Source organism: Bidens hawaiensis, unplaced genomic scaffold (genome assembly GCF_021521415.1).
Source record: "Bidens hawaiensis isolate Kalapana, Puna unplaced genomic scaffold, B.hawaiensis_p1.1 tig00007800_1, whole genome shotgun sequence".
Classification (NCBI taxonomy): Eukaryota; Viridiplantae; Streptophyta; class Magnoliopsida; order Asterales; family Asteraceae; genus Bidens; species Bidens hawaiensis.
The window spans coordinates 979,992-994,109 of record NW_027491541.1 but is presented as its reverse complement, the minus strand read 5'-3'; the positions used below and the strand labels follow the sequence as shown (position 1 = coordinate 994,109).

Genomic DNA, 14,118 nt, shown 5'->3' with positions numbered 1-14,118 from the left:
TAAGTGTAGGTTATATAACTTTATGTAGGTTGTATATTTATTGTTTACATTTAATGGACACATTTGTATGATATATTTTTATTATTATTTATGACAATAATTTTTATACGCATACCAATTGAAAAAAAAAATATATATTATGTTTTAATATTTAGTGTTAAAAAACATGCTAATAAATTGAGTGGAAATTATTTTTTTAATATAAAGAATAATATTATATGAATAAATTGTATTTATGTTGAATAAAATAAAAAATGTGTAAATAAAAAATAAAACTAAAGTAATGTTTTTATCTTTTTAATTATTATAGTTAAATTAGTTAGATATATTAATTAGAGAGAGATTTATTATGGTTAGATTAGTTGTATTAATTGGAGAGATAGAGAGCATTTATTGTTGCATTTACATCTTTTTTATTTATTCATAAATATTTAAAACCTAAAATAAAACTAGTGGCTCATATTCATTTCTCTCATTTCTTGCAATAATTTGATTTCTTTCTTGAACTTAAACATATATATATATATATATATATATATATATATATATATAGGGGATGGATCTTGCTAGAAGTAATCTTGTAGCGAGAAGCGCGAGAAGTAAATCACAACCATTGATTAAGATCAATGGTGGATGTTACAGGATGGCATATTAGTAAATAAAAGCAACTTATAACCAGATTTTATTGATAGAGGGGGTAAAGTAGTAAATTGAGTGTAGCTATTAAAATGGAATTGGTTTAATTATCCCTTGTTTCACTCTGTAACCTAAACCCAATAAACTAGGCGCGAACTATCCCACCCAATTTCAACAATTACAATCCGGTGAACTCAATTATGTCTACACAAGAATCGATGCACCAAATCATCTCAAATATCACAGATATTTTAAGGCACCAATTATACAATAATCTAGCCACAAAATCCTCTCCCATATACGATCGAGATACACAATCGTCAGAATTAAAATTTTTGATTACAATCGGGTTAGTATAAGAAGCGAATGGAGGTAATCAGTTGTTTGCCATTGTTCTTCAAGTCGAATTGGGGGATTTGTTGGTTCTTTTTTTGGTCAAAAGATTCAAAATTTTTTGAAGGTATGTTCATCAGTTGTTTGTGTAGTTGGTGTTATGTTGGCCGTTTGATTTTGTTAGATGTAGCTCGTTGTTGATGCTTTGATTGTGTTAGTTGTAGCTTAAGACGGTGATGATGGTGATGTATGCTCTGTTATGATAATTTAATTGATGATAATGTATGCTTTTCTAACTGGCTGTTTGGGTTCTTCATATGTATGGTTGTGTCCATTAGTTATTTGGTGTTGTGTAGATGGGTGATTCGGGTGTTTATGTTTGTTGTGTTCCGTACTTGCAAGGTTTGTGAAGTTTGTGTAGGTACTAGTTTGTCGTGTGAGATGGAAAAATTGGGTCGTACTATGTGTTGTACATGTTGTCAGTCATGGGAAATCGTCATGCTCATAATAAGTAGGTCAACATGAGTGTTATGTGTAGATGCGTAAGGTAGCTAGGTCTGTGGTTTTGTGTACATATGTTGGTGCTATTTTGTATGTTTTGTAATGAAATGTATTGTATGTATATCTGGTATTGTTTGACGTGGTTGTATTGTGTTTGTGTATGAAAGTGCTGTGTAGGTGATTAAAGAGGATAAATATGAAATTAATAGTTTGGTTTGTGTTGCAGGTACTAAGCGGATAAAGCCAGAGCTTACAATGTCGTCAAGTAAGTTGTTAATATGTTTGTTTGTGTTGGTTATGAACATAATAGTTTCGTAATGTGTTATGTGAGTTGTGTTAATATATGTTTGGTTTATGTTGTGTAGAGAGGAAAAGCGAAAGGATTGCGAAGAGAATTAGCTTTTCAAAGTTTGTGAATGATGAGAGGAACCCAATTGATGTTGACATGGAGGAGGAGAGTAATTTTATGAGTGATGGTTTGTTTTTTTGTGGTTAATCATTTGTTATGTGTATTTTAAAAATCATGGATTGCTTTGATAGCCATTAATGGTGGTGTTGTGTTAGTGATTCCATCTATATATGTTAACAACTAAATGCGTGTGTAGGTAACGTGGAAAATGTTTCGGCAACCAAGAAGGTGATGAAAGGACAACGTTCTCCGGCTGCGAAGAAACCGAGAGGTATGTATATTTCGTATGAAATGTATTTCGACTATTTTGTTAGTTGCATATATTTTTATGGATGTTCACTAACTTTTGTTTATAATGGTAGGCGAATTTCCAGATGATCAAGGTGGATCTCATGGTGAGGGTGGGGCGTCCAAGAGAGTAATGGATGTTGATGACGATTTTGTGAACGAGAAGCCGACGGTAGTAGTAGGTAATCAGGACGTACTCGTTCCAAAACAAGAGAAATTGAAAATAAAGCCGAAGCAGGAGAAGTATGACGTGCCAAGTATTAGGACGACATCGTCTCCACACTCTTTGTGTAACGCCATGAAAAAACTTTCGAAAGCACAAAAGGAATGTGTGGAGGCAATGGGTTTTGGTAAGTTTTTAACGATGACGGTGGACGGTATACCGGGTAACTTGGGGTACTATGTGGTGGACAATCTTGATACCACCACAATGACTTTGAAACTTACCGAAGGGTGAATAAAAATAACAAAGTCTGGTATTCATGCGTTGACGGGGTTACCAAAAGCGGGTGTTGTAACTGCAAAGTCGGATGATGCCAAGTCCGTAAAAACAACAAGTAAAACATGGAAAGCTGTTCACGGAAAAGTTGATGTGAGCCCCCCGGATATAGACAGTAGATTAGGGGAGTATGATGAAGCGGGCTGGTCCTTTAAGGTGGATTTTATGATGCTCTTCATTGGCACCATGGTTGAGTGTTCTAGCAACAGTAAATGTCTGAAGGCGTTCCTACCGTGCTTTAGTAAGGAGTTTGATTTCAAGAGGATTGATTGGTGTGAGGTTATATACCGGAGTATTAGAGAGTGTACGGACAAATAGAAGCGTGATGAGCGGAAGACTTACTTTCTCGGGCCGTTGACAATTCTTAGTGTAAATTAACTAACACTTTAATGGTAATTTGTAGTGTAGTATGTTGATTAATGTTTGTGAAGTTGATTGCAACTAGTTTATAGTTACGTTACAGTCCGGTGAAGGTAGTAAAACAGATGTGGTGTGTTGATATATGTATATACGAGTAGGTTAAGGTTAACTTAATTAGTTTGGTGGTGGTGCATGCTAATAAATATTTTGGAATGTTATAGGTTATAAATGTGAGCAAGTTTGTAGTTATGTGTTTTGAAAGTAATTATTTCTTGTGTTGATGTTGCAGTTGTATTATGTTGATACTGTAACAAGTGACAACATACCACACACACTATTTAATCTTGGGATATCTGGCTGGACTTTGGACAAGTTGAAGGAAAGACAGAGTATTGAAATGGCTGGGGGTGGGTTTGGGTTATGTACAATCGAGGAGGTTGGTGTAGCAGGTTGCAAGAGGAGTGGTAAAGCCGAAGACAAGAGGAAGGCCAGCAAGTCAGTCAATAAATCTCATGTTAAGGTATTTAAGTAAACACGTTATTTAGTTACAGATTATCGTATTAACGGATATACGTTTAAGTGAATGTATGAGACTTCCTGTTGATATTTATGTAGGATAAGTTGAAACGTATGGGGGACGTGTTGGACATGATTTAACAATGCAAGGATGAGTTTGAGAAAATAGCGACAGTCGCGTATGCTGAGTATCCAGGAAATGCAGATTTACGTGTACTTGCCGACAAGTACAAGGAAACAGTTGTAACACAATCGGGGTGGCTAACTGATGTCGGTACATGTGGAGATAAAAAAAAGGTAGCAATATGATGGAGGTGTGGGTAGAAACTGATCAACACATGGAAGTTTGCAATCAAGAGGGTAGTCGTGGTAAGAGCGATGATAATAAACTAGAGAAGGGGCTGAGTAATAAGGCAAAAGGAAAAGGAGACAATTCGTCAAGAGAAGTTGTTAGTGTATGCGCGGCTGAACCTATTAGCTCACAGTTTTGGAGTGATCCAGAAGTAGTTAAAGAAATCTGTGATACGGTGGACAAGGTAAGTGTTGGTGGGAGTGGTGGCGGGAGTGGTTGCGGGAGTGGTGGTGTTGGTGGATCAGTTGGTGGGAGTGGTAATGGTGGGTCGAAGTCGAATATGATACCGGGAAATGATGAGTATTTGGATGAGCCAACATTTAGTTTGGGGATAACCCAAGTTGTTGAAGAGAATTTGCTGAAGACACCAACCACAACAACAATGTCCGCTGATAAAAGGTTGGTGGATGATGAGTTGAGGACAGGGGATAATGAAGATAATCAAGAGATGGATAATGATACTGAACACGTACCCTTGGGTGTGTTGTCCAGAATGCTTGCACATAAAGGTAAAGGTATCGAAAGGGATAAAAGAGAGACACGTCAGAGCTACAGGTTGAGGTCCCCGTATATGAAAAGGCCGGTGGTCATTAAGAGTAAAGAAGACAAATCTGAAACACTGGTGTGGAGATACATACATGTGACTGGTGGTCCCGAAACGTAAGTTTTTATGTTGCAATTCATATGTTGTTAATATGTCTGTGTTAATGGTTGTAACCAAGTTGTGTTGCTGTGCAGAGAATCAATTTTTGTTACTGATGAAGGCGTGACAGGGTATAGAGGCGCGTTTGAGTCAATGCAGCCCAACATGGCGATAAATAGCAACGTCATCACATGTTTCTCCATGGTAATGAATGAGGGGGAGGCGAATAGGAGCGACACGTCACTGTATCGGTTGCTCCTTGGACCCATCGAGAGTGTAAGTAGTGATAGTGTTATATAATCATAAAGGTTGAATTAATTTTTTACTAGTAATTGTTGGTTTGTTGGTGTATAATGTTAGTGGAAAGTGCAAGTGGTAGGTAGATGGGAAGCGATTAAGGACACAATTGTGATGGGCACGTTAGATAAAGACACAGAGTTTCTGGTCGAAAATGTTATCTAGGTAGATAGGTGTGTCTAGTATGCAGTTGGAGTTGGTGAAGTGTAAGTACAGTCTAGTTGTGAGCTATGTTTACCGATATTGTCTGGTATGCGTTAGTAGTATAACCGTGTTAGTTACTGTTACTGTTTTAATTACAAAAGGGTAGCATGATTGGATTTGAAGATGTCACGTTCACAACAGGTGTTGGGATGATCAGGGAGAGTATTAGGCGAGCAGTGAAAAACGATGCGAATAAACTATAAATAAGACCTTATGAGATGTTTGTTATACCTGTTGTGTCCGGTGACCACAGCTATCTGGTGTGCTTTGATGTGAAAAATTTAGCTATTGATGTGTTAGATAGTGTTGACAAGTCAGCTAACAAACTCCGGTCGAAAGCGGATAAGAAGTTGGATGAAGAGTATGTTGGTGTGTGCACGCGTACGGTCATGAAACTGGTTAGTATGTTTTGAATTGTATACTAGTTTTGATTATTTTTTTATTGTTTGAGGGTAAAGTTCCAAGTTTTAAGTTAAATGATTGGTGTTGGATGCAGAAAGAGTTTTTTGTGAGCTATTTGACAATTGTCGATCATCCCAAAGCAAGTCCAATGGAGCGGGTAGAACCAAGATGGTTGAAGTTAAAGTGTACGATAAAGGGTTACGAGGAGTCCGGGTTGTTTATGATGAGGCATATGGAGACGTTCAAGGGTGGAGTGAGCTGCGGTTGTGGGCTAGGTGATGGTTCGTTGAGGTCTAAAAAGGTGTTACTTGGCTTAAGGGTGAAGTACACAGCCAAGATCCTGCTCGCTGCCATAAACAAGCGTAAAGGGATTATCGATGAAGCGGTGATGAACGACGAAAGTTTGACAACCTAAAGGCTACTACCCTAGTTTAATGGTTTTTTGTTTTTTGCTTTTATGTTTTATGGTTTTATGTCGTTGGATCTTTTTGGTTAAACATATGAACTATGTTTTGTTTGGGCTACGTAAATGGATGTGATCTGATGTGTAGTCGTTTGTGATGTTTCAGCCAGTTACCAAGGCTGGATTTTGGGTTTAGGTAATGTAATCGGTTTTAAGTTACCTTATGAACTTGTTATGTTAGCATAAATTTTATGTTTTGTATAATGTAGTTGTTAAGTGGTGATAACTATTTGGGCGTATGGATTGTATTGACCGCCATAGATTATTGAGTTAGGATGTTGTATGCAAGTCGTAACAGTTATCGTTTGTGTGTTTGGCATTTGAAGGATGCGTGACAAAAGATAGTGGATATAACGGTCGAATGGGTAATGAATTTGATGTGGATAGTCATAGAATGGTTAAATCTAGAACATGTGTAGTGTGTGAAAACAAAGTTGAATGTGTATAACATGTGGAGGATCGGTGTTATAAAATAAGTTTGCGTGTAGGTGTAGGCACCGAGGCTACATAATCAGATACTTTTAAGACATGTAAGTAATCCATAGTCAGATTTAGTGACAACACATCAACTGGCAAATCTCAGTTAGCAAGTTGTGTGGATCAATTGGTACTAGTGTAACTGATTTTACTAGTGTGTGAACGTTGATGCGTGTTTATGTTAATTTAGCGATGCGTGTGCGTTTTTTATCATACAAAACCTACACACACACCACCCAAACATATGTGCAAACATAACAAGCCTCGTGGTCACGTGTTAGTGGATACATGCTACCCAAGGTTAGCGGCGAAACTAGTACATGTAAACCGTGATAGATACATGGCAAACGCGAGTAGGTAACAAATGTGTGTTGCTTTGCGTGGTTATCTGGTCGGACCAGATGCATAGAGACACATGCGTGGAATCAAGTACGTTACAGTCCATTGAGATGGGATAAGACACAAGGACGTGAACTGTACGCTCAAAGATATAAGTGTACATTGGTAGATGCTGGTGTATATGCGTACGGACGTGAACATTATTATATGGACGTACACATCCCACGGATGTAAGTGCAATCGTCTGGGTGTAGATACGAACAATGTGAATGCAAATGCGCGTACACATAAGTATTAACGCGCGTGGCCAAAATTATGTATGCAGATGTTTGTCAGAGTTACGTGTGCACGTTCGTGAACACGTGTGCTTGTATGTGCATACAAGCAGCTGTACTGTATGTCATGTGAAAGCTACTTTTGGCGCCTACCGTAGTAGTGTCCGTAAGTACAAGCAGAGTTGAACATACATTGCGACTGACATGGGTGCATACGTTTATGAGAGCAAACACTTAGTTTTAAAAAAAGTTGTTGATCAATTAAGTACTAGTGAATATACGGGTACAGACATAAAGTTTCTAAAGGTGAAAACACTTAGTTTTAAAAAAACACAATGATGCATGGTTCTGAAAATCATGGTGAAAAACTGATGTTCATGAGGCAGTGCATACCGAAACAAAAAGCGTATAATAGTTTTCGAGAGTTTGATATTGGCTAATGGCTACCTACATCCGCATATGCAAGCAGATTATGTATGAACAGACTGCGTACACAAGGACTGTTAACCCGAACTTTGTCTAAATTGTGTATGTACACGGGTTTTAAAAACTGTGTGATACAAAGTTTGTAAAGTGTTTGAACAGACGTACATAACTAGATATTAAGTTATACACACACAAGTAGTGATGAAATTAGTATATAAAATGATATACATGTTCGTTCAGATATCCGTTTGTTAACCAAGCGTGTTATTGAGATATACCAACGTTCGCGCATCGAATGAGAGCAAGATACGAAGAGAATGAAGATGTAATAGGAATTGAAAAGTTGGTAATGGGTGTGTACATAGGTAATTGAAAAAAAATGAGCTTCTGAAGAAAACATGTCATTTATTAAAATAAAAGGATAAAGAGAAAGGTTATGGTCCGTAAAATATAAAAGGAAAAAAAATGAACAAAAACACTTTCATTCATCAGAACTTGATTGGGTGTCACTGCTGTCATCAGAATCGCTAGGTGAGTCCGTTTCAGATGTGTCAACAGACTCGTCACTTTCCACATATTCCCTTCCCTGTTTCTCCATCATTGCAACCCTTTCTTTTCGCTTTTGGTCCCTGATTTTTCGCCTTTGCTTCCTCTCTTTTTGTTTTTGTTCTTTTAATAGCATAATTTTTTCGTGGTTACGGGAGTCGTGTCCGTGAACATGTTTGTCACATTTTTTGCAGAATCTTTTTGGTTTCTTGCTTTTTTTTTTGCCTTCTCCCCAGGACCTATCTTGCGCTTTCGAGAACCAGAACCCTTGTTTCTAATCCTTATCGGTGGAGTTATTGTCACTTTATCGGGTATTTTGTATCCAACCAAATCTTCAATTATGGAAGACTTGCTATTATAAGACGGTTCTGTAGGAATTTTTTCCCATATGTTATTCTTCATCTGTTGCATTTGGTCGACCAAGGACTGAAGAAGGTCTATGTTACCATGTGCCCGGTCCGCGCAATGATTGGCCAAAGACAGAAACTGATACCTTAGTTTAGACCTTTCATCAACCGGGACACCGTATCTTGATTTAATCTTGAAAAGTGACGATGGTAGGACGTCACTCCTCCACCGTTTTGGGATGTACTTTTTCGGGATTTCATATATTAGCTCGATTTGGAAGACTTTGAAGATGTGTCTACACAGGTAACCAATACGAGTGAAACCCTTACAGGAACATGAAAACGTATCATCAATGGGATGGTGACACACCTGCAAAATAAATTATAAAAAAGGGTGACTAGTTAACGTCATTGAATTATGAAAACGATAAGCATAAAGATAGGTGTTTTCGTGATAAAATAAGAACCTTAAATTCACAAACAAAACCATTCCTTTTGTCTCTGTGATTGATGTAGTGAATGTTTAGTCCATCTTTAGTCTCTAGACGAGAACGGGCATAGTGATAAAGTCCCTTTGTAATCTCTTTCTTAACCTCTTTGAAAATTGTTATAGTGTAGACATAGGAAGCATGGCGCTCAATTGGCAAACGGGTCTCTATTGGCGGTCTCTTTGTTGTGGTATCATTCTGTAGTTCGCGTTGCAAATGACGCTGAGCATTCAAAGCCATTTCAATACAGTTCATGAATTGAACTAGGTGGTTTCCATGGATTGAATATACTTTGAATTGTGAATTTGAACTCTCACACCGAGATGTAGTCTTCATCAGACAACACATTGGCAAGTCTCTAAAGTAAGCGGGTACCCAACTATCCCTAATTGCAAACATGTCTTTCAACCATTTTTTTTCGCTTAAGTTGAAGTCGTCAATCAATTCATGCCATCTAGACTCAAACGTCTCAGGCATGATAAATACATTCCAAACCAGCTTATTAACACGACATCTGATTTGTTCATTAACCTGCATCTCGCCCTTCAACTTAAAAAAAAAACAATTCAGTAGTATTTTTGGTGCGGTAGGCACCGTACCAGGTTAATAAATGGATGGTAACATAATTTTGTAAGTACACAATAATGAAATAGAATTGGGAATTGTAAGTATCCAAAATTGTAACAACATCTTGTAGTTGCTAATAGGTGTGTATACTGAATAAAAATCAAACAATGGGTATATACAGTGATGAATTAAAAAAATGTAATGTTAGGAAGCAATAAACCCATCGGTCCATTAAACTGAATCTGACCATTCTAATGAAACGCATATACATACCTTAACAGGTATTTTATTTGTGACGTGCCACATGCACAGTCTGTGTGTAGATTCAGTCAAAAATGTGGAAACTGCTTGTTTCATAGTTGCGTCCTGATCGGTCAACACCAGGCGCGGCTGCTTGCCATGAAATGATACAAAAGCATTTAGTAACCACTTATAAGAGTCAATTGTCTCATTATGTATCAAGCCAGCACCAAAAGTTACACATTTCTTGTGACAATCAACGCCCGTGAATGGAACGAAAATCATATTATGACTGCACAAAACAAAATACTTGATTAGTAAAACAAAAACATGACCATGTTAATAATAAACAGTATACGACAATCATTACCAGTTGGTATTGTATGTAGCGTCGAAAGCTAAAACTTCACCAAACATACTGTAGTTGCATCTTGATGTGCCATCAGACCAAAATATTGACGATAGCACACCGTCAACAGCTTTATATTGGAAAAAAAAGTCCTCTAAATTACTCATGTTGTGGTTAAACCTATCCACAATCATTTGAGCATGCGCATCAGGAATAACACCCCTTACATTGCGAGCATGGTTCTTAAAGTCCGTCTTTGATCCCGCTACCAAGTGTGCCCACCCTTAAAAGATGATAGCACACGGTGAGCAACGGTTGGACCGAAACCCGTAGTTTGAAGACAATGTATGAATTCCTTTTCTGAAAACTGTAGTTGTCTTCTTCCTCTAGTTAGATCCATATTAAAATCATCGACAAGTCCATGATTGTGAGCCTCTGAAAAATTATATATCTCGAACCCCACGGAGCTTGATGGAACTTTAAGTCTAATACATGCATTGCAACCAGTAACCTTGATATTAATGTTGCGGCGCTTAGAAGACGATGATGAAGTTTCCAAGGTATCCACATCTTTACAGCGTGGGCTACCGGCTTTGCTGCAAACAATGTACTTATGAGAAATAACACCCTTTGTCCGTGTTGTGGTTGAAATCCTTACATCAAAACCAGCTTTAGCAGCGTATGCCTTGTACATATTAACAACATCATCCCAAGTATTAAAACGTAGTCCAACGTAAGGTTTCTCATCAGTTGGAACATCTGGAATCCATTGTTTGGTACCATCAGGTGTGTAGCAGTAGTTCGGATGCACATGTTGCACCTCTTCTGCGTTTAAGATTAATTAAAAAATTTAATTATAAACAAATAAATGGGGGATGATAGCAGACATTACATTAAAGAAACTCGGGAAACATTAATCTTTATTAAGTCTAACCTTCATGGTTCATACCCTGTTGAACAGTCGACTGGCCGAATATTGGCTCGTTAGTTACGGTAACTATGGCTTGTAGATCAAGAACATCTTTGGATGTATTTTCTGAGACCGCGGGATCTTTCTCTGTGACCACAGTAACCTCCTCAGGAGCATGCGTAGTTGCTGTTAACATAGGAGTAAACGCGTGTAAAAATAATTATACTCAAACAAAATTGCAAGAAAAATAAGTAAGCTACCTTAGCAAAAATAAATGAAAATACAAGATACAGGTCTACATATATACAGACACACAAATAAACATATATGCATATATACCGACAAATAAAACGATGACTAACATGAATACGAACACACATACACACATACGTATGGACATATACACATACACACAGTACAGATCATATAAAATTGGACATACATACATCAAAGATGGGCATAAAGGGACCAATGGACGTACATGGTACAGATAAGCAAACCTACACAAAATACAGAACATACACAAACAGACAACAAAACATGATAAGATACACATAACCGAACACACCTACGTACATAATGAGATACAAACCTACAACAAATATAAGAAGCGACACACACATAAAAACCGATCGTTTATGGAGTCAATCATGCCACCATATCGCTACGACAGAAAATTAATACAACAAAGTGCGATGGATTTTTAAAGATAATAAGATGAATATGTCTACAATCATGATAACAATACACTGCCAGGTAACTTACCGTCATAATCATCAGACCATACGCTGCTTGACTGACCCACATGTTGTTTTGATCCAATTTCCATTGCACTTGTTAATATATCAAATTAGAGAGAAACAGGGCAATTGAACATTGAAAATAAGAGGAACAATTATACAAGGATATTACTTACGTGTTTTGTGTAATCTTAAGAGAATAATGAAGAGGTGAGGATGATAAGTTAAGGAAAACCAATAGTTTATACTCATCCATTTATGGTTGTATATTCAGTTAATGATTTGTATGCATTAATGAATTAATCTTTGAAAAATAACAACAAAATATCAACCCTAACATTAAAAAGATATCAGATTAAATATGTAGTAACTGAAAATCATTACAAAACTTCATCATTAGTTTGAGGAACAATAAACGGTCTCGACATTTATTTAATCAAAAACTAATAAATAAAATTATCATGCTAGACATAATTGGGAAACACAAGGAATGATTAGAACCTGATGTTGCTGATGTTGCTGATAGAGAATATATGTATCATCGTCTGGAGGTTCAATCGTTTCGATCTTGAATTAGGGCGGAATAATATATGGCATAACAGTCGCTTGGTAAATCTCATAATCGAAATCGGAATCATCGTTAACAATGAATTTGTAATCGAAATCGAAACAATGTTGATTTAGGATCTTATGTAGCTATTTGACAGGGATTGAGTTTATTGGGTTAACAGGGATCGGAATCATCGTTAACAGGGATTGACCGGAGTTTTTATGTTTTTAATAAATAATTATAATAAAGATATTAATTATTATAAGTTACCATTATTAGAATTAGGATAAATTGACAGAAATAACCATAAATATAAATAAATCAAAATAATAATAGAAAAAATCTGATTGGTTAATATTACTTCTCGCAGTAAGTTTATTTCTGAAAAGAACCAAAGCCTATATTATATATATATATATAGGGGATGGTTCAGGAGAGAAGTCATCTTAATGCGAGAAATAATTTACATCCATTGATTGAGAATGATCCATGGCCTACATTAAACATGGCAATCTTGTAATTGTTAAATTTCTACGTTTAATGTGTTTTAATACAAAATGGTATTTTTGTATTTTGATTCATGAAAACTAGATAAGTATCATAATTATATACCATATTTATAGGCAACATCATCTGTTAATATTAAAAGATTCCTAATTTAGGATTTTTTTTGTCTTTATTTTTTTAATTAACATTGAATACCTACATTTAAATACATATTCAGTAGCCCTTTGATTCATGTGTTCGAAATAAGGCTTTGATGTGTCAAAAAATAATTTGCTAAGAACGTTTTTTTGATTATTATTCCTTATATTTTGTTTGGTGATAAAAGTGTCTTGTTTTTATTATAGATTTAATTAATGAAGAAATAACGATGTTAAAGATTTAGTATTAATTATATTTGCTTGTGTTGGAGCAACCTTAAGCAACATTTTTTTTTGTTCTTTTTTTATTTTTTATTTTGACATTCATATGATGGAGTAAATTTATATGTGTAGTTGTTATTTTATAAAGTAATATTAATATTAATTAGTGTAGGAATTCAATGATGATGTGTAGCTATTGTATTATTAGAAATTGGATTGGATGTTATAATTACATTATTTACCATATAATAAGTTATTTTGATTTGAATAATTATTATTAAACTGGTGAGTATCATTTTTTTCGAAAACAAGTTAATCAAAAGTCAGTTTACAATGTCTACCGTATAATATATGTTTATTAACGTTCGCATGTTCTATTTTTTATTAAAAATGTATTGTGTAAGGCCCCGGTATCGGCGCCCTACATTAGACGTTGGATTTACTCATAAACACAGTTCTAAATATCAAAGTTAATTCAAACTTTATGCAAAATATAAAACTTTCATAAACATTACATAATAATTCATAATTTATCTTAAAACATTCTTGTCTTTCAACATTAAAACGTTAAACATAAAACAACTTGCGTCTTCAGATGCCAGACTCTTATTTTTCCGCCATGTGTCACCGCTTAAGCCAGCTGTCTCATCCTACTCACCTGCGTGCATACTGAAAGTCAGCTACGCTGAGTGAGTTCTAGTTAATCAAATCAGTTACTTTACGTACACATATACGTGCCCGAAGGTACGCATAACATACTTAACCTGTTCCTCATTCTTCCATATATGTTCATAACTAACCTTACATTATAAAGAGCGTTTCGCTCTACATACCTCGGATATTATTAGTGTCCGGTACCCTCCATCCTCGGATATTATTAGGGTCCGGTCTCCCTTCTTCCTCGGATATTATTAGGTTCCGGTACCCTCCATCCTCGGATATTATTAGTGTCTCGTCTCCCTTTCTTTCCTACTATCATGTCATACATTTCCATATATATAATTGCAAGTTTCATATGTACATACATCATTCGTGCATCATATACAACAATCATATCATCAAACCATCACCTGGCAGTGCATGCAATATCCGAAG

The 14,118-nt window shown here is 36.0% G+C and overlaps 2 protein-coding genes across 4 annotated transcripts; both read left to right on the top strand.

Annotated features, from left to right (window-relative positions):
* The first annotated feature begins 2,728 nt into the window (after positions 1-2,728).
* On the top strand, positions 2,729-4,922 carry LOC143636143 (uncharacterized). Of its 3 annotated transcripts, none has more exons than XM_077103810.1 (3): positions 2,729-3,035; positions 3,316-4,554; positions 4,633-4,922. In XM_077103810.1, the coding sequence occupies exons 2-3, from the start codon at positions 3,848-3,850 to the stop codon at positions 4,835-4,837; spliced, it is 912 nt and encodes a 303-aa protein (XP_076959925.1). In that variant the 5' UTR covers positions 2,729-3,035; positions 3,316-3,847; the 3' UTR covers positions 4,838-4,922. The 3 variants fall into 3 exon arrangements, with proteins under 3 accessions (XP_076959925.1, XP_076959924.1, XP_076959926.1); XM_077103809.1 differs by having other exon boundaries at positions 2,729-3,158; positions 3,191-4,554; XM_077103811.1 differs by having other exon boundaries at positions 2,729-3,546; positions 3,642-4,554.
* A 215-nt stretch (positions 4,923-5,137) lies between these two features.
* On the top strand, positions 5,138-6,342 carry LOC143636122 (uncharacterized). The gene is made up of 2 exons (XM_077103796.1): positions 5,138-5,436; positions 5,535-6,342. The coding sequence occupies exons 1-2, from the start codon at positions 5,257-5,259 to the stop codon at positions 5,853-5,855; spliced, it is 501 nt and encodes a 166-aa protein (XP_076959911.1). The 5' UTR covers positions 5,138-5,256; the 3' UTR covers positions 5,856-6,342.
* Positions 6,343-14,118: the final 7,776 nt, after the last annotated feature.

Coding starts and splice junctions, on each gene's coding strand:
- LOC143636122 (XM_077103796.1), top strand. CDS start 5,257: ATGTTTGTTATACCTGTTGTGTCCGGTGACCACAGCTATCTGGTGTGC. Junction 5,437..5,534: donor CGCGTACGGTCATGAAACTG/GTTAGTATGTTT, acceptor TGTTGGATGCAG/AAAGAGTTTTTTGTGAGCTA.
- LOC143636143 (XM_077103810.1), top strand. CDS start 3,848: ATGATGGAGGTGTGGGTAGAAACTGATCAACACATGGAAGTTTGCAAT. Junction 4,555..4,632: donor GTGACTGGTGGTCCCGAAAC/GTAAGTTTTTAT, acceptor GTTGCTGTGCAG/AGAATCAATTTTTGTTACTG.